We start from the raw sequence: 20,790 nt of genomic DNA, 5'->3' as shown, positions 1-20,790 counted from the left end.
ATTTGTTTTTATCTTTAAGATATATGCCGCCTTGGGCATTCAATTTGAGCAGATAAGCAAATACACACATACAGAATACATTGCTAATTATGAGACAGGAGTGGGAAAATCCCATTATTAATGCTAGAACAGTACTCTCCTTCAGAACCGTGTCACTGCAAACTTTTTCTTTGACATCGTGTGATGGAATAAGCTGTGTCTGGTAACAGTCTTCTACTTAATGAACGTCAACGCTGCCTGAGCCTGGCTCTCCGATATATCTTGCAGTATTTATAGTACAAGGGAGGCGGTATCTCTTTACCCTCCCCTATACCAATCACTGTGGCAGCTTTCAAGGAGAGGAGCTGGTTGTCGGAAGTTTTCCGCCCCCTCCCCTTTTCTCGGCGCCGGGCAATTTCCGGACTGGAAGGAAGGAGAGGCGGCTGCCGGGCACCAGGGGGACTCAGAGGCAGATCGAGCGGAGGGCTGAGCGAGCAGGAATGGCGGTGCCTGACGAGAGCTCGGCCGTGATGGTAACGGTCACGTACGGTAAGAGCTGGAACCGCAGCCGAAGACGGGGGAGAAGAAGGGGGCGGGTAAGCCGTCCTCGCTGACTTGTTATCGGTTCGGCTGTGACAAGCTGCTGATCCCCGGTTGTCGCAGTCTCATGTGACAGCTAGCCAGCCAGGACGCAGACCTGGTTTGGGAGGAAGCGTGTCCGCGGATCTGGATCAACTACAGAAATTCTCTTGTTTTTCTCGTGTTGAGGTTTCCGCCTTCGTTTCCCCACCCTATTCCCATTTCTTTTGAATGTTGAACGAATTCAATCTACCAGTTGGCCCGGCGGCCATACTGTATTTTGGTGAGTGTGTGCATAATTAAAAAATCGGTAAAGGTAAAACCAAAGTTTGCGTAATACAGGCTTAAAGCAGCTGTTACCAACCTGATGTTGGTCGACAGAGCCCATCATTTCCCATGACAGTGGTCTTGCTGGCCTGGGTATGCGTAATGGGAGTTGTAGTTCAGCATCTTCCATAGCAACTAGGTTGGGAAGGCTGAACTAGACTTCCCATGAACACATGTAAAGTTAAGAGTGAGACGAGGCATATACATTGGCTGGATTCACACTTTATCTGGTCAGGTAAAGATCCAGAAAAGCACTGGGTGCCTTTAGAATAGCTTATACCTGGATATCTGGACCATCCTGTCCTTACCACGTTTTCATAGAGCTGTAAAAAGATGGCTGTTTGGATAGTATTTAGGGATGAGTTGATCATGCTACCCATGAAGGGTGCTCCATCAGATTGGTAGATTGTAATGTTATTAATTAATTTTTGTTTTTAACTTTGTTTATATTCTGTAAACCATTTTTGGCTCCCAAAATGGAGCCGCACATAAGTTCTTCTGAGACATAATTAAATAATAGCTTTATTACTGACATTCATGGTTAGATTTTTTTGGATGAGTTGTACTGGGTGAGCTCAGTCCACTCAATTAGTTTATGATTCAATGTATTGGCTGACTGATCATATTTAATCTACTATTAATGTAGCCAGTTAGTAGTTTAAATGTCATGTATGTCATGAAATCAACTAGGTAGCTTTAGCAACTAAATCACCCATTTTTCAAAATCTAGATTATGAATATAGTAATAGTGACCAATGTTATAGAATTATTGGAAATGGTACTGAGATGCTAACTTTATTCATAGATTGTCCTGAGTAAACAAAAAGTTTTTGTAATCATGATACAGTGAATCAACCACAACTGACAGCAGAATTACTAGTCTTGCCCTGTAAAAGAAGAATTGGGAAATATGTAACAGTCCATCAACTCAGAAGTCACATTATTGGTTGGTTATCACATTAAACTAAAACTAAACAAATTATGGCTTAGTACATAGATGTTCACCTATCATCATGATCATATTAAGTTTTGCATGGCATATCAAGGGCCATATTCCAAAAGTGGACAGGACAACTTCTTGCTCTTTATATGTGATCTGTTTTCATTTAAAATTGATATGGGATTTGGAGACAAAATGTAAACTTAAGCTTTACAGAAGTTTAAAGTACCGATTTTGTGTGTGTATAAAAAAATAATCTTTGAATTGAGATCAACTCCTGGTGACTTACATTCATGTAGTTTTCTTGGCAGTAACACAGAATTGGATTGCCATTGTTTTCTTCCAGAATGTTTTTTTTCTTTTGACTTCCTAGTCTAGTCTACAGTTCTGAACTTCCCAGATGGTTCAAGTATTAAATAGGGTCAACCCTGGAATCAGCCAAGATTTACTTGATGTGTGTATTTGTGCATATGACTTGTTTAGTAGAGGCACCAAAACAAAAACAAAACAAAGCAGACAGGGTGCATATAACACATTTAATTATAAGTTTAGTTTAGTGAGTTGTATGAACCCAGCCAGTTATTCGGTAAATCATCATTAACCAAATCAGTCAGTGAACTGTTTTTCACATAAGAAGCCAAGTCATCTTGAAGTTAGTTCCACTGAGTTTATTTATTTATTTTTCAAATGTATATATGCCACCTATCTCACTATACAAGTGACTCTAGGTGGCATTACAGATAGAAAATTATAAAATCCTAGAAAAAATATATAAGTTAAAAAACTACAAAAAGTTAAGATTAAGCTAAAAAGTTAAAACTACAATGCAAACTAAAAAGGCAGAGAAAGCATCCTCAGGCTACCAAACCCCCCCAGTGCTGTGAACACCCCCCCCCCGGGTCCGCATACAAGTTGGCAGAGCCAGGTCTTAACACCCTTTCGGAAGGCCAACAGAGTGGGGGCCAATCTCACCTCAGGGGGCAAGATATTCCAGAGGGCAGGGGCCACGGCAGAAAAGGCTCTTCTCCTGGACCCTGCCAGTCAAAACTCTCTAGGCGACGGGGTTCGTAACGTACCTTTCTTGCTGGACTGGGTGGGACAGGTCAGTGTAATGGGGACAAGAAGGTTCCTCAAGTAACCTGGGCCCATGCCATGAAGGGCTTTAAAGGTCATAACCAACACCTTGAATTGGACCTGGAAGCAGACTGGCACCCAATGCAGCTTGCACATTGTTACATGTGCAGTCCTAGAGGCGCCCATAACTGCCCGCACTGCCTCATTCTGCACCAGCTGCAGCTTCCAAATACTCTTCAAGGGTAGCCCCATGTAGAGTGCATTGCAATAGTCCATACAGAGGTGACTATGGCATGAGTGACTGAGAGAAGAGCCTCCCGATCCAGGAAATTGTCTGAACCTAGACTAGGGGATGAATTGTGGCTAAGGAGGAGTGCTTTAACCACAGCCTGTTTTGTTATAGTTTCCTAAACCATGGCCTGATGGTTTATCCAAACCCATTTAGGAGACAATGTTAATTCCTGTTTCTACCTCTACTATTATAGCTTTTTCTGCCGTGTAAGAAACAATGGGAACTTAGAACTGGAGAAGTGAAGGCTTATAAAAAAAAGAGAGAGGACCCCCCCTTCCCCCCCCCATGGTTTATATATGGAAAATAGGAAAAAATTAGAATAAAAACAAACATCCAATGATATTTTCATTTTAAATAATCTATACAGTGGGACAAGCTCCTATATGTTATTATCTTTTATTCCCCTCAGATATTTTCCAACCTATAACAGGAAGAAGACTTTTATCTCCAGGATTAAATTGCTGTAATTCTTGTTCAGACACTATGTGAAAAAGTAGCAATCTCAGTGTGACCAAATCTTCAGTTTTCAACATCTGAAGTCTATCAAGGAAATAAAAATGCAGTCCCCTTCTCATCAGAAGCAAATTGCTAATAGTGGTGATAGCTCAGAAAATGAAACTGAGTATTAAAGGCAAAACATATGCAGTGAATCTGTTTTTTCCTGTTTTCTTCAGCTTTTTAAAAAAATGTGCAAAGGTTTATGGCCAGTACATATAACTTTGTGTTATTATCATGTTGGTTTCTTTTACCTTCAACTTAATTTTTTGACAATATAAAGGGATGACAGGATTTTCTCATCATTCCATTTTTAAGGAAAAGAACATTTTCAGGTAAATTTAATTTGTGAACATAATTGTTGTCTGACTAAATTATACTTCTGTTTTTAATAAATGTGCCAAACATTAATTTCATGAGTAAACCACAAAATACATAACACATTTTAATTTCTTAAAGTAATAAAAGTTGCTATAAAAATGAATACAGTGCTGCTTTAATTTTGTTCCCCAATTTTTGATTTTTACCAAAAAACGCCCAACAATCTCCAAACAAAATTCAGGGCTCCAGACTTCCAGAAAATTTACATCTGTACTCAGAACAAATCCTTACACCGATGTTTGTCCAATTCACAAAAGTAGAAAATGCTGACTGCTACCTACCACTCAACCATCATAAAAATTGGCCTGGGGAGATTATTTGTTTTTGGAAATACTTTAAAAATCCCTATAATGAACAAAAAAGCACAATTTTAGCATTTTTTTAGTATGCGTAATAAGTGCTAGGGCAGCATAGCAATCTAGATTTGAAAGGAAAAATGTGATTTAGAGCCGCATGCATCCAGTTTTTTTAAGAAGTAGCTGACAAATGTGTAAATACATCTGTGTCCTCTGAATCACCATGTCCAATTTGAATTTAGATTGCTGCACAGCCCTAATAGTTGTAACAAGCTGAATTTCTGTTCCTGTTTATACTGGGGTGGCTCTGTACAAAATTACATCATGCTTCAACTCTACCAATCGGAAATGAGACGAAAAAAAAATACTTGCAGCTGGGGAGCTTATAAAACATAAGGTAGTCCTTGACTATGGCCATTTGTTTAATGACCATTTGAAGTTATGACGGCACTGAAAAAAGGGACTTATGACCTGTCCTCGCACTTACAACTGTTGCAGCATCCCTGCGGTCACATGATCAAAATTCAGGTGCTTGGTAACCGGCAGGTATTTATGACAGTTGCAGTGTTCCGGGGTTATGTGATCACCATTTGTGACTTTTCCAGGGGGTTCCGACAAGCAAAGTCAATGGGAAAGCTGGATTTGCTTAACAACTGTGTGATTTGCTTAATGACTACAGTGATTTGCTTAACAACTGTGGCAAAAAAGATCATAAATTTGGGCGTGACTCACTTAACAACCTTATCGCTTAGTGACAGAAGTTCTGGTCCCAATTATGGTCATAAGTCAAGGACTACCTATAGAATTTTCCTCTGAGACTATTTTATGGAATACTCTGATACTAAAACAGCTTGTATAAAAGTATGTTCATTAACAATGAACTGAATTACATAAATCACTCAAAGTTTATTTACAGATCTATATGCCTTTAGAATGGAAGCATATATCTATTTGAATGTATATACAAATAAATAGGGGATACATAGAGCTTACATGAATTAACAGTTAATCAAATTAAATTAATAGTTGACTTTATTGGCTGAAACTTCATGATCAGTCATTTAGTTTACCTCCTTCTGATCCCCATAGATTCTTTATCTCAAAGCCCTTCCAAAATGCTCAGAATAGCTCAAACCTCAGTCCTGTTGTCTCTCTTCTCTTGGCAAAGTACCAAGCATGCCATTTCAAGAGAGGACTGGCATGTTTCAGCCTATCATGGTGAATCCTATGCTGGAATCAGGGTGCTGGTTGTTGCTGGGACTGCAAAGTCCACTTCTTGGTCTAGTTCCCTTCTCCTGGGATTTCTATCTGGACCAGCTCTTCAGCCAGGAGATTTCTATCCCTTCTCTTAGTATTTCTATGTGGACCAGCTCAGGATTTTCTCTACTGGGGTAGATCATCATTGCTTTTGATACTCTACTTCACCCTTGGATTACAAGCAAGTACAAAGGCTTGATTGCCATTCAGGATTTGCAGCTGGTGCAGAATTTTAGCATGAAGTCTGGCTGTCAAGACTGCCATTTTTGGAGGCCATATTCTTCTAGAATTGCCCTAGGCCATTTCTAAGGGGAAAAAAATGAACAGAACCTGGCTCTTCAGTCTGAACCTCTTCAGACCACATTTTATCACAAAAAACTGCTGGAGCTCAGAGACAGTTTTGGGCAGCAGTCTCTTTCACTGGTGGAGAAGAATCACAGCTGAGTGCTTTTGCCTGTTGTACACAGCCATTTTTGAACAGTAGGTAGTCCAAGTTCCACTAAGTTGAGGATATCTTCAGGGTTCATATGCATTTGTAGAGCTCAAGCTATTACTGGTCAAGTACCCTCTTTCCTTTATACTCTGACAGAAGTATTCAGTAAACTTGCAACACTTGTCTTTACTAAGTGGCACTGCACCAACACTTTTACAGACATCTTTTTTATTTTGGTTCCATCATATCCAAATTCCTATCTTCCAACATTGAGACCTACCTCAGTCTCATCCTATTGTTGCAGAAAGAGCAGGAACTTTCCTAAAACAAGCTTCCATGCAACTGTTGAAATATTTTCTTCTGACCACCCCTCTAGTTGCTACTCTGCCTTTTCTAGCCATAGTGATTTGCAGTGGGATAATTATTAGATAGTGATAGAAAGGGAATCAAATCAAATCTTTATGATTTTTGCTATAAATCACAAGTAAAATGCAAGAAAACAAGTGTATATATACTATGGATACACAAAGATAGAAATAAAAAGATATAAAGTAAAAGATAAAAGTTAATACAGTTCTTCAGTCAACAAAAGATGAATAGTACATATAGAGGCAAAACATTGCCAGTTATGGATTTAATTTCATGCAAATACTAGCACTATAGTTTTCTGAAGATTACAAGTTTTTCTTTAAGACAAAAAGAGGCCAATGCCCTCAGTGCCCTTCTCATTCCAGTCTGGAAGACTTGATTGCATACAGAAGAGTTGGAACCACTCTATCTCCTAATACAGGTTGGTGATGATTAGGAACTGAAAGGGCCTGGTTTATTGAATTAATATATAAATTGAAATGTAAAGGGGCTAAAACCCCTGCCTCAGCCCTCTCTGTGTGAGAACAGCTCCAGAAAAATGTGCCCAGGGACAGCATCTGACTCTTAAAAGAGTAGAAAGACTGAATGAGAAGGAGCAGCCTTTTGTCTGTTGAGGAACCCCTTAGTTTTCCCCACAGCCTCTCCCTTGGAATCAGATCAAAAGCTGATTTGAAATGAAAGGCTGAAAAGAGGGAACCTTTGGGTTGGGAGGAATATTTTTCAGCTAAATGGTGAAGGACTAGACAGTGGTCCAGAGATTATCAATGCCTTCTAAAACCAGCCTGTTTCTCATCAAGAATATTTTCACTTTCAACCCAGTCTAGTAATTTTAGATAGAGATATTTGACGATTGATTTGATTGATTTGAATTTATTAGCCGCCCAACTCCAATGGACATATAGCTTATTGTATTAAGCAGGCTAAGAGTCTGTAGTTGGCAAGATCTAGTCTATTTCCTTTATTTTTATAGAAAGAGATAACAATTGCATGGTTCCAGTGTGATGGAAAACATGCTGAACTGTTAATATGATTAAATCAGCCAGCACTGGAGCCCTTCACTAGGGGTGAAAATGGGATGTGTAGATAGGTAGCCCTAAACAGGAGTGGTATATGTGATTGGGGAAGCTGTAAAGGAAAGCCTTGATTTAAAATGAAAGGACTCTTTTAATATATGTATGTCTGCAGCAGTGCTATGAGAAATAGTACACCTCACGTGAGAAATTAATCTCAATTTTCTGTAAATAAGCAAGCATGCCTTAAAGGATATTTTTGTGAAGATGGAGATATGTTGATTTAATTTTCAAATTTATTTATTACACACTTATTTATTAAAGTTTGCAGTTATGTTAATTTACAGAGCTCAGATTAAAATTAGGAAGAAAAAATGCTTAAGTGCTAAAACATTAAATGCTTAAGTAATTACTGCATTCAACACTACGTTGCAAAGTGTAAAAAAAATCGTACTCAGTCATAAAATAGAGTAGTATGAAAAGATGTTAAAAATTAGATACATCCTTTGTTTCTAGTGAGGTTGAATAATACATGTCTTGTTTCACTATCTATTTCCTAATGATAAGGTAGTCTTAAAAGTGATATCATCATTATGGTCTACAAGAAGAAATGTAATACAGAATTTTCCTAGTTTGCTTAGATGTGGAATTTAGAAGTAGAATTAAATGCAGGTGACAAATGTCATCATAAAATCAGCAATACAACACATATTAGCAACAGTTTCAGATGTTCCCAAATGACAGGGACAAAGCCTCTCTGAAGACTCTTGAAATGTTGGCATCTTCTTTCCTCTCCATTCTGTGTAGTCTGTTAGTTCTTACCTGCTTTAAGCTAAAACAACTATAAGCATACACTGTTACTAAAATGAGATGTGGGGGCAGCCAGCCAAATATATTTGCCAAGGAAGCTTATATTCAAACTGCAATTATTCACATCCAACAACTCAGTCCAGTGTGTGCTCCCCAGAAAAGATAAAAAGTGAAATACTGTAACGCTGCTCAGAATGGCCGTATTTTGTCTCTAGCTTGGAACAAACCCTAGTGAACATGAGTGCTTGATTCTGAGACTGAATCACTTGAAATAGTTGTTTTAAGATCAGAACCGTTTGTGACCAGAACATTTTTGCTCATCTAATGAAAATGTTAAAAGTCAGAAAAAGTACATATGTTTCAAAAAATTAAAACTGCAGACAGCAGCTATAAGAATTGAAGCTGATGAGGTAAGAACTACAGTAGTGTGTTCAGACCAGACAGAACTGTTGTATGGTAGAGTCCTTGAGGTTCTCTGAGCTTGGTTGTTTTCTTGCAAACATTTCATTACCCGGCTATAATGGACAAATATACCAACAAATCAGAGGCACACCCATGGGATCACCACTGTCAGGACTCATAGCAGAGATTGTAATGCAATGCCTAGAAACTATAGCACTTCCACACATACAACCTAAAGCATGGATCCGGTATGTAGATGACACCTTTGTTATAATAAAAAAGGAACAACTAGAGAAGACACATGAAACTATCAACAACATTTTCAAAGGAATAAAATTCACCAGAGAGGAAGAAAACAGCAACACGCTACCCTTCCTGGATATCCTCAACAGCAGAGGAAACAACAACAGATTAGAAACCCAAGTCTATCAAAAGACAACCCACACTAATCAAGTATTCCATTACCAAAGTAACAACCCAACCTCCCACAAGAGGAGCTGTGTAAGAACATTATTCAAATGAGCACAAGTGCACTGCAGCAACCCAGAACAGCAAAAAAGGAAACAGACCACCTATACAACATCTTCCAATAAAATGGATATCCACACAACTTTATCAAAGTGCCTGACCACTCAACCTACTACAACACAACCAACACAAGCTATGAAAAGGATAACACTGCTGTACATCAGAAATGTCTCAGAAACTACCAACAGACTATTACAACCACATGGCATCTCCGTAGCACACAAACCAACTAAAGCCCTCCAAAACATCTTAAGCAAACCAAAAGACCCAGTAGCCCAAGAAGAAAAAACAGGAGTCATCTACAACATACAGTGTAAGGACTGTAACAACCACTATGTAGGACAGACAGGCAGAAGGCTACCATGAACACCAACTAGCAGTCAGACGACACAATGAAAACTCCTTAATCTCACAACACATGGACAGACTCAACCATAGTTTCAATTGGGAAACTGTCAGCATCTTAGACCACGCTAAATCCAAAAATGTGAGAGAATTCCTGAAAACTTGGTATTCAGACAAGATAGCCATCAACAGGCACATAAACATCTACACACTATTCAAAAGGGACAATAAAAAGGAAAACAAAAGATCAGAACATCTCCTCACCAGCAATCATCACCCAGATAAGCAGAGATTAACACCAAGATTATCACTAGACATACAATCAAGCAGTAAACAATACCCTAATCAAGGACCTACCAGAGGAAAAAACAAAACCCCCACCCCCACCAACACTGGCAGGGCATGCCAATGTATATAAACAGAGAGCAAACCCCATTCCATTCTAGCACTGAAGATGTTACCTAGCCGGGTAATGAAACGTTTGCAAGAAAACATCCAAGCTCAGAGAACCCCAAGGACTCCACAGTTCAACCCTGAGCTACACATATTCTCTTCTATTGGTACTTTTGCATGAATTTTAATTTCAAGGTGGAAAAACATATAGTCAAAAGTCTGTTGATTCAAGAGTGGAAGGAAATTGAGATTGAAACCCTGGGGCTGTCACATGTATATGGCTTGATTTCTGCAGTAGGCTCCTATGTATATACAGTATGATTTCTGTCTTATCTGCATTCAATAACTTTTCTAGCAAAATTCCTGGAAATTTCTGCTGTTACCTAGTTTTTGAAAGATTTGAGATTTAGAGCTGTGCCTAGTCTGAAGTCTGACAGTAGTATAAGATCAAAGTTGATTTAAAAAGAAGATTCTAATGCTAGTTGATGTTTTCCCTGAATATAACCTGAATATGTTTTCATGTTGTTTCTCTTTAGGCAATGAAAAACATAATCTTCAGGTTGATTCTCAAGAAGATAGTCAACCAACAGTACATGATTTGGCTCTATTAACTGAGCAAGTAACTGGAGTTCCAATTTCTTTTCAGAAACTGATATATAAGGGTAAGTACAACTTCCATGTATATTCAGGCACAAGTCCTGTTAAGTTCAATAGGGCTTACTCCCAGATATAGAACTGTAGGCAAAGTACCTTCTGTATTCAGTATTAAATACTCTGTTTAGTTGGAAAAGAATTTAATTCTGATAGCTAAAATAATGTATTTTAATTCATCTGGGAGTGGATTTTAAAATCATATAAAATTGTTTTACTGTGTATTGAGGAAAATGTGTAAGAGAAAATGATTGATTTTTATCTTTTTTATATAGCAATGTTTTCATAATGTTCCATACTCAACTTTTTACTTGGTAACAGTTGAAAAATAAGGTTGATGTACATTCACAAAAATATCAGTAATATTCAAGAATGAGGAAGCCATTCCAAATGATTTCACTTGCTTTCTGTTTTTAATAATGTTAAAGAAAATTAAAATTGAAAATAATTTTTAAAAATTTAAAATAAAATTTACATGTTGAAATAATTTCTGAACTGTTTATTTGAAGGAATGAATAGAACTTAATACAGGTAAGCAAAGTGTTTTGGTTTGAAATATTGTGTGTGTGTGTGGGGGGGAGATTTTTGTAAAACATCTCATTTCCCACAATTCTACTTCATGTATTTTGGAGGCTACCTGAGCTTGAAGCATGAACTTCAAAATGCTATCTCCTCCCTTCCCCACTCCCCAAAGCAGTAGTTTTTCACTTGGGGCAGGATGCTTCATAAGATTTTTCACCTAAAACATTTCAAAGCAAAACATTTTGCACACCCCTACTTCTTAAAGAAAAATGTATTAGTAAATATACACATGATTACAGCTTCTGGCATGATTGAGTTCAACTCCTGGTAACTACATTTTGCTAACTGAAACAGAAACATAATCCAAATCTTCTTCCTTGGCTGCTTAGGAGAAGAGTGAACTCAGGATCCTGTGACATGTTGAAAATTGTCCCTTGTTGCTCATATTGTACCATAGTTTACTGTAATTTGTAAATGTTGCTTACCTAGATTAAAAGAAATTGGTGTCATAAACACTGCTGGGCAGCATATAAATTTAATAAATAAATAAATAAATAAATACATAAATAAATAAATAAATAACTGTTGATGACCTTCTTGGAAACACATTGTACTTACGTTTTTATAGACATATGTATACAAATATACTTCTATAAGATAAAGTTGTTTCACATGTCATTTTGTGAATGCATTTAAACTTTGCTTTCTTTTTGTTTTTGCTTGTTGAATTTCCAAAAATGAATATGAGGGTTTGATTATTCTTTTCCTATTAGGAAAGTCACTGAAAGAAATGGGACAACCGTTGTCAACGCTCGGAGTGAAAAATGGTTGTAAAGTCATGCTGATTGGAAAAAGGGTAACCCTGATTTTATGAAGTCTATATTGAATTTTGCAAATCAGTGACATTGGTGAATTGTCCTGTATGTGATAAACGTAGGATAGCATTGTTTTCTGGTCCACCTGTTCTTGGAACTTTTATGTCATTTTATTTCATTTTATGCCCTCAAGCTCAGATTAAGGGGATAAGAAAATTTAACTTTGCATTTGTTGCTTTTGTTCCATTTAAATGCAAACCCCCAGTTTACATGTATATATTTATGTTATTTAATGAACTCTTACACAACTGCCACCAAAAGATTTCTGTTCAGCACACTAGTATAACTGGGCTCATATACTGTAGAAAGTCATGGTTTGTTCTTGCCATGTTTTGTTGAATAAACTACAGTGGCATGGTTCACATAACATAGGAAGTCAGAACCTAACAAATCCCATTAATGGCTTAACGCAGTACATGAAACAGTTCAATTAATGGAAAGCTGTTTTACAGTATAAGAAAGACAATGAATAATCAATATGCAGCTTGTAGCAGGGTTTTCAAAATCAAAATGGCCCCCATGTAATTTTGTGTACCTGCTTCTCACACACAGTAGGGTACCTTGCTGGTCTTGGCCATATACTATAGATCCATCCTTATGTGAAGAAAAAAGTAATGGCTCCTGCTACTACCACTGCTACTAGAGGCAAGCTGATAGGCCCTGTTCCTGGCTATGACAGTGCCTTAATGTGGAGTAAGGAGTGCATCAGCCTCTCACCTTGCCCTGACTGGGTGCTGAGCCATTTCTTGTCAGGCTGCTGCCCTACATATAGTCAAGCAGCTGCCCTACTTCTAGTAGCTATTGTATTGCTGTGTTTATAGTTGCCTGCACCTTTCTATTTCTTTCTGCTATTTAATAAATTAATGTTTAATAGTATACTGTAGTAGTCTTCATTTTTTGTCTCACTGTATGAAAAAGCTTCAGTATAGCAGACCTCAGGCTAATAAGCTAGTCCTTACATGGCACTCATGACAAATTGAACTTGACATATCCGGCCCACACTAGTGGTACATTAAAAGATTGTAAGAAACAATTTAAACAAAAAAACATTCCTAAAACCTTATTGATTTTCATGCAGTACTAGCTTAGAAACTGCACTTTTATGAACAGAAGATAGGTTGTGTAGTGAAAGATCTCTTTTTAACCCAAATTCTTGATTTCAGTGGTATGGTTATCCACTAATTGCATCCATTTTGCTTGGTAGCATGGTCTAAATCTTATTAGTTTCTGTTATTTAAAAAATTTCCCCTCCGTTGATTTATTCTTATTATTTAAACTTTTACCAGAATTTTTCCAAAGGAAACCTTACAACTTCAGAACAGAATGTTTTTTTCTGCCAGGTTATAAGTGATAGGAATGGAGTCTAAAACCTTGAACATCTTTTCTTTAGGACATCTAGCCATGTCACAGCAATCCCTTGTAGTTCTCCATTTAATTATGAAGGTTGCAGAATCTCTTCCCTACAGAGGAGGCAGTACCTTATTAGCAAAATTTATGAGTTTTTCAGCTTTGTGGTCCAAGAATAGCTCTAAAAACTCATTAATATTGGTCAATAAGATTGTCAGGATCCTCCATTATTTCAGGGTCTCCTGCTTCAGACTCAAGTTAACTGTACTTTCTTCCCCTCAATCATGTGAATAAATCCTGAAGCATACTAAAGAAACGGGCAATACTTTGGTTAGCAGATATGAAACCATTAATTCTATTGAACATCTGCAGTAAAATGACTCTTTGCAGTGTAGCCACATACTTGCTTCTTAGAAGCAGGATTTGGAGGACAGGCCATGAAAAGGATGATCCCCTCTTTCTCAGTCATAAATATATTTCAACTTATTATAGCATCTGTAATCAAGCAGAGGTTGCGCTAAAGCAAAAACCTGTAGATTTTGACAATTATAGATTGTTATCTGCTCCAGAAACTCAGCTATAGGCAAATATGTTACCACCTGAAACCAGAAGAGCTAGCTTAGCATATCACTTTCCCCATAGACTGCTGAGGACTTATACTCAATCACTTGGAAATTCTTCCTTCATTGGAAGGCATTCCCTACAATGATAGAATTTGCCTGTGGGGTTTGGGTGTCATTGAAATGATGGCACGTGTCCTACTTTATTGAACTTTATGTTATTTCAGTACTGTAAATGTTTCTGATGAGAAGTATTTTTGGATTTCCTAAAGAATTTTATGTTAAATTTCTTATGGATAACCAACCCTTTCCAAGTTGCAAAATTTTGCTAACCTGTCTGTAAGATCAGGCATCAACTTAAGGACAAGTAGAATATGGGTGCGCTTATGTCATATATTCAAGTCTCCTGCTCATTGAAAATTTTACTGTAACTTTTGTTGTGATTTATGGGTGGCATTCATTTGTTCCTGTATACAGTATATTGATCTATGACTATAATAACATTTTTTCTTTTATCTGAATGCATCCATAACATCGAGCCAGATACTTCATGATAGTAATATTCTCTTGTCTTACACAGAACAGTCCTGAGGAAGAGACTGAATTAAAGAAATTAAAAGTTTTGGAGAAATCAGTGGAACAGCTAGCTAAAAAAATAGATGAAGTAAATAAAGAACTTAGAGAGATTCAGAAAGTAAGTTTCTTTTTCATTTCAATAGTTCATGTGTATCTATAAAAGTCAATAATAGATTTGTCAGTTTAAAACTAATCAGTTGTCAATCTCTTCTAGCAAAATGCTAACCGATCTGAAGACCAATATGGACAAAAGCATCTGTGTATGAATATGAAAATGAGTTTTCTTCAGAACAATTGCTATATACTCTGAGATGTGTATAAGTGTAACCCTGAGTGCAGATCATGTGTATTTTACTCTAGAATTGTGATAGACTCACTCTAGATGAGATTTTGGAAGGTCCTCCCAGTGGGGTAAGAGTGATATGTGTTTGACTATGCGTGTTGTTGATATTAAGGTAGAGCCTGGATCTCAAGATAACCCATCCAGCCAATAGTGGGGAGGTGTAAGAGTATGTGTGATCTGTACATATGCTATTGGGGAAGGTCTATATGTATGCAGAGTTGAGATAGAAGACAGGCAGTGCGTGTAGCAGTAAGAAGAGAAGGCAACATGAGAAAATAGAAGTCAGCGTATGAAGGACACTTGGGTATGTGATGTTGATGAATAAATGTAAGTGAATGGCGAATGTATGCTTACTGACGTGTATTAGTAAATTTTATTTATACTCATATGGGTCAGTGCTTGTCTGCCTAGGAAGTTGGACATATGTTGTTTGTTGTATATATGGAATTACTTAATTACAAAACTATACAAATTATAAGAGTATTGCTCTAGCCTTTATAATAAAAATGTCTATATCCAATTAAGTTATGAATAAGCATAATGTGAAAAAATGTATTTTCCATATAGGGTTTTCTTGCAAAGAATAATCAAACTGAAGCTCTTAGTCAGTTGGATAAGCGGATAAAGGGAACCGCTGAGCAGTTTATGAAAATTCTGGAACAAATAGATGCTATTGTGAGTAAATAATTACAACATATTGTGATTATCTGAAAGAAATCTCGGTTAGTTCTTTAATTTAAAATGATGTTGATCTCAGAGTTATTAAGCTTGACTAATCATAATGATCAAAATTAATAAATTAATCTATAATCGTCATCACCATATTGACGCAACACCCCGTCACAGAGGTTAACAAACTTCAGTGGCCTAAGTACCTCCCCCACCCCAGCAAAATCTTCTGAATCCTTACAAGATTTTTAAATCCACAAGATTTGCTGTACTTCATAACAAGATTTTGTAAACTTTTATGAAAGAATGTTAAATTCTCATGAGATTTTGGCCATTTTAATCATTATTTTATTTCCAGTTGAATTTTTGATGTTTGTGGACATGATTTTGGAAGATATGCCATGGTTTTATGGATGTCTTTTAACCAAACTTTGATCTTTTAAATCACTAGCTGTCAAGTCTGCCTCTTGAGAAAACTGCATTCTATTGCTTAAATTTAATGTTAATCACTTTTAATGCAGTCTGTCAAGCCCTCAGAGACTGGCAGGCTCAAGAAACAAGTACCACTTGGTTTTCTGGAAATACAGTGGTACCTCGGGATACGAACACCTCTACTAACGAACTTTTCGGGTTACGACCAGCTCCGGCCGCAAAAATTTACCTCAAAGTGCGAACTCCGCCTCGGGGTATGGTCATTTTTCCACCCTGACACGTGGTCTGCGCCCATTTTTCTGCCCCTGACACGTGGTCTGCGCCCATTTTTCCGCCCCTGACACATGGTCTGCACCCATTTTTCCGCCCCTGACACGTGGTCTGCACCCATTTTTCCGCCCCTGACATGTGGTCCGCGGCGGGGCCCGGCCGTTTTCCCGCTGCGCCACGCGTCGCCCGACCATTTTCCTGCCCCGCAGCGCGGCGCCTGGCTGTTTTCCCGCCGCGCCGCACGGCGCCCAGCCGCTTTCCCGCCCCGCCGCGCGTGGTCCGCGGACGCCAGAACGGATTAACGGTAATTACATTGAACCTTATGGGAAAATTTGCTTCGGGGTGCGACCAAATTCGGAGGGCGGAACGGATTAACCGGATTTACATTGAATCCTATGGGGAAATTTGCATCGGGTTACGACCAACTCGGGATACGCCCAGAGTCATGGAACGGATTAAGTTCGTATCCCGAGGTACCACTGTATATTTATTGTTGGTAGTATAATGTTATGGAATTTTGAAAGCCAACCAAAGCGATTGTCCCACATTCTAGTATAATTATACTAGAGTTACTCTGAGTCTCTTTTTTCCCCTCCCCTAGACTCAAGTATCTTTTCTGTAATGGTCCTGTTTCCTCCCTAAACTGTCTTGCTGCCCCCTCTGTGTTCCCAAAGTCTGTTCACATTGAATCAGTAAAATCCATGGAATCATATCTAATTTTGATATATCTGAAGCTCCATGCACCAGAAATATCTATATTCCATTTTGAACAGCAATTTATCTCTGGCTCTATGGGAGGATAATTCTGAAATCCATGTAGGAAGTTGGAAGACATTTCCTTTCCTCTCCTTGTAGCAGAGTTACTGCATATCAGAAACATAACGAACAAAACTTCCTGAATGTTTTAATTGAATGCCTGATGAATTCTTTAGCCTGAGGACCAAAAATAGTAAATTCAGTTATATTTTAGTAATGCTAAAATCAGGAAAAAGGTATTAAATAATAATGCAAAAGGGTACTTCTGATAGCTGCTTGGGATATTTCATGGGTTTCTTTATGACATGATTATGTCATTCACATAATGATTTCAGATACATATGTTTTACATAATGTTTTGTGGGCCATTTCATGTATTATGATACCCTTTCATCAGTAAGGAGAAATGTATAGGAAAAAACGTTTAGTTTGCATGTAAATTGCTGCAATTATAATCACAGTTTCTCCTTTTGAATGCATGCACCAAAATAGTTACATGTGTATCTGCTGTTTTCATGCATATAACTTATCATATGAACAATTTTATTGTGTCATACTTGGAATTTTGGGTCAATTTGAAGTGTAATTGAGGTTTACATGGCCATTTTAAAGTGAGCTAGTTTTTTTGTTCAATATATTATTGGTTAGTAAGGTTAATATATAGCTAAATTCAGCCTTCATCTTTATTTGTAGAACTACATTAATATTTTCTTCAGTCATGGTCAACTGATACATGTACTGGGACCATCCTATTGAAATATATCAGCCTCCAAAGATATCCTGTATGCAGCATTTACTGATTTTAAAACAGCTTTGACTCCATTTCTGGAGCAAAAATGTGAAAAAAATTAGAAGTTTCAACTATTGATAGACTCCTGCTGGCACTTATTAAAATGTTGGATGATAACACATATATTCAAATAAGACTTGACCATTCAGGTTAGCTTTCTGCTGTGGTACTTACCTTCAGGGATGTTTAACAAGGGTGTATTTTAGATCCTTTGCTGTTTAACTTCTATATCAATGATATGAGGGAAAAGCTTATAACTCCAAAACTTCACCCTGCAAGTCTGGCTGGCAGACTTACTGCATTGCTTTTATATATAGACAATTCAACCATTATTTTAACCTTACCCATTGGACTCAGGACAACATTAAGAAAATTGCTTCCTACTGACAGATAATGACTTAGTTATACAGTATCAAAAAACAAAAATTATAGTATTTTCAATAGTTCTATGTATCTTCCCATTTATAACATGATACCTAGGCAGGACTGAGGATGATTACCTCAACCTCTTATTAGCTTGATCAAGAGGTGGAAATCTCAGGTAATCTAGCCAGATTCTGTACACCAGCAATGATGGAATGCAAATGACTGCTTCAGGTGGGGTGAACTTGATTATTTTATTTATGTTAAAGTAATTTTTTATGTGTTTTTGGTATACCGTTTTACTTAGAACATGATTTATTTTGACGCATCTATTTTATTATTTTCTTACTCTTTAAGTTGTTCTGGTCTATGACCATAATCAACTAAATTATAATAATTTTAGTTTATTAAAATTATTTACTTTCTTTTAAGTAAACACAGATTAGACAATTCACATTTAATTACTATGAATTATAAATGTTATAAACTTAACATTAACATTAACATTAACATTAAACAGATACACTATTTTAAACATATCAAAACTTTAAAAGAATATAGAACATCAATAGGCTAATTAATATTCTCTAATAGCAATATTATAAGTGCTATACCCACAGTATTAAATGACCTAATACAGTAACATTCCTAGCCTGCAGTGAATTAGGAGCAAACATGCAAAATATAAAGTAACTATAACATACCTGACCATTTATCATCAAGCAACATGGACACCATCTGAGCAAAAAATGCCATCCTCATTCCTTGTCATAGCTAGTCGTCTTATTATCTGTAGGTGGTAGAGTAGCAGAGCAGACAAAACAAATTTCCTTATTAAACAATATATTGCTAAAACAGGCACAATTGCTTTTAGGGCAGTAACATAAGTCCCCAGTAAACAAGGTTCTACATGTACTGTACATTCAAAGACCATTTGAATATTTATAGTTCCTTCTGAGATTAGGCACGGTAGGTAAAAAGAGCCTAGGCCTGATGTCAGAAAAAATATCTTTGGTGTTACAACATAATAGGATTTTCCTATGACAGTTGTAAAGCTTTCTTAGAATAGAGGTAAGTAATTCTAATCCTACAATTTAGAGCTTAGAAATAGCCCAATATTTAATTCTAAAACATCCATTTTCTTTTGTCAGTTCTTACAATAAGAACAGGTTGCTCAACAATAATGATGGTTCTTCGAGTGATCACCTGTGTGCAAAACCTACTTCAGGAATCTTCCAAAGCTGAGTTTAGATGGGAAGATCATTTTTTTGATTGCAGATGTGTTAGAACATGCTTTCTGTTTTTCCTCTCAGTTTCCTGAGATTGCTACAGCATCACAGGAAAAACAAGTTATTTGTACTTTGGCTGCTATTATTATTATATTTTTATTCTGCCTTTTTATATATAACTCAAGGCATGTATAGAGGAGATGGAAGTAGGTTGTGAGAATGCACAGATGGCCACTTGAAACATCACAATTACAGGTAAGAAACATGTTCCTTTTTATTATAATTGTTGTGCATCACATATATGAGTGATATACCTGTAGGTGTAATCCAAGAGTGATGACACTGTTGCTTGATTAAATCAGTTTGTTTTCTGTTAGGATCTCAACATCAAGATAGTAGTGTTAACAATGTTGAGATGCTTTTGTCCATATACCTGCTAGAAATGGAACATCCTGGTTGATTGCATCCAATTAAATAGTACTATTTGTAGAATGACCACACAAATCTTTAGGAGGCTTGCTAACTGTAGCAAATGATATTAGTGGCAGTGATTAAATTTGAATATCTTTAGGGTGACATTAGAGAACTCTTCTTGGGTTAGAAGTAGTCTTTAGGCTTTTCAAAAGAAAGAAGTGTAATTGCTATAAATGATCAGTACCCTGCAAACATTCCAAGTATGAGGGATGCTCCAGTGGAATGATTGGAGTGGGGGAAAAAAGAGGGAGAACTAGGCTCTGTTTCAAATTAAAACTAGAAATTATCTCCAGCAAAACGTACAGTACATGTCTAGTTTTGAGGATGATTTTATCCTGGACCTTGAGCATCTATCCTTAGGATGCAGAGTTTTTCAGCCTTGCAAAGTAAGTTGAGATGGATATCAGCTTGATATTAAGGAGGACAAAAACATTAGCAATTAGGGAAAATCAGAAGTAGTAAGAGGCAAACAAAAGGATCAACACCTAAAGTAGTAGCAAACTCTTCAAAACTAGCCCATTTCCTGGCCTTCTCTGTTATAGCATCTGCCGTATGAAACAGCCTCCTCCTTGAGATCTGGAGGGTCCCGACTCTTTTGGTCTTCTGGGAAAACGTGAAGACCTGGCTTTTCCCCTAGGTGTTGGGCCAAGATATTAGAATAGTTCAATATATGTGTGTTTTGTGCTTTGAGTTATTATCTGGTGCCTTGGTTATTGTGTTATCATTTTAACTGTATTTTTTCTTTGTTTCTAGATGTTTTATTATATTGCGTTTTTTGGTTGTAAGTGCCCCAGAGTTCTTTATGTAAGATGGGCAGCCATATAAATTTTCTAAATAAATAAATACACAAATAAGAGGTCCTCATTGCCCCAAAGGTCCCTTGGAACACTAAGCCATACAGTCAGATAACTCAGTAATAGATGTTATGCAAGCTTGAGAGAATAGATCTGCTCTTCATGAGAAGAAGTGCCAATGAATAAGTAGGAGGGTTGAGAACCAAGGCTGCCTTCTGTAGCAGTAGAA

General features: G+C 37.1%; 1 protein-coding gene across 2 annotated transcripts in view; it reads left to right on the top strand.

Annotated features, from left to right (window-relative positions):
* Positions 1 to 371: 371 nt before the first annotated feature.
* BAG1 (BAG cochaperone 1) overlaps positions 372 to 20,790 on the top strand; it is a 45,690-nt gene continuing 25,271 nt past the window's right edge. Inside the window, exons 1-5 of one of the 2 annotated variants that reach the window (XM_007441579.3) lie at positions 372 to 528; positions 10,447 to 10,572; positions 11,857 to 11,939; positions 14,446 to 14,559; positions 15,352 to 15,459. In XM_007441579.3, the coding sequence (XP_007441641.1) occupies positions 480 to 528; positions 10,447 to 10,572; positions 11,857 to 11,939; positions 14,446 to 14,559; positions 15,352 to 15,459 (480 nt within the window). In that variant the 5' untranslated portion in view covers positions 372 to 479. The remainder of the gene's footprint in view (positions 529 to 10,446; positions 10,573 to 11,856; positions 11,940 to 14,445; positions 14,560 to 15,351; positions 15,460 to 20,790) is intronic. The other variant, XM_088147360.1, reaches the window with a different exon arrangement.

The sequence above is a fragment of the Python bivittatus genome, unplaced genomic scaffold, assembly GCF_059951505.1.
Source record: "Python bivittatus isolate LINGU-HERP-01145 unplaced genomic scaffold, Pbiv_v1 ctg000000_np1212, whole genome shotgun sequence".
NCBI lineage: Eukaryota > Metazoa > Chordata > Lepidosauria > Squamata > Pythonidae > Python > Python bivittatus.
The sequence above is the reverse complement of the archived record's forward strand: the minus strand, read 5'-3'. Positions and strand labels throughout refer to the sequence as shown.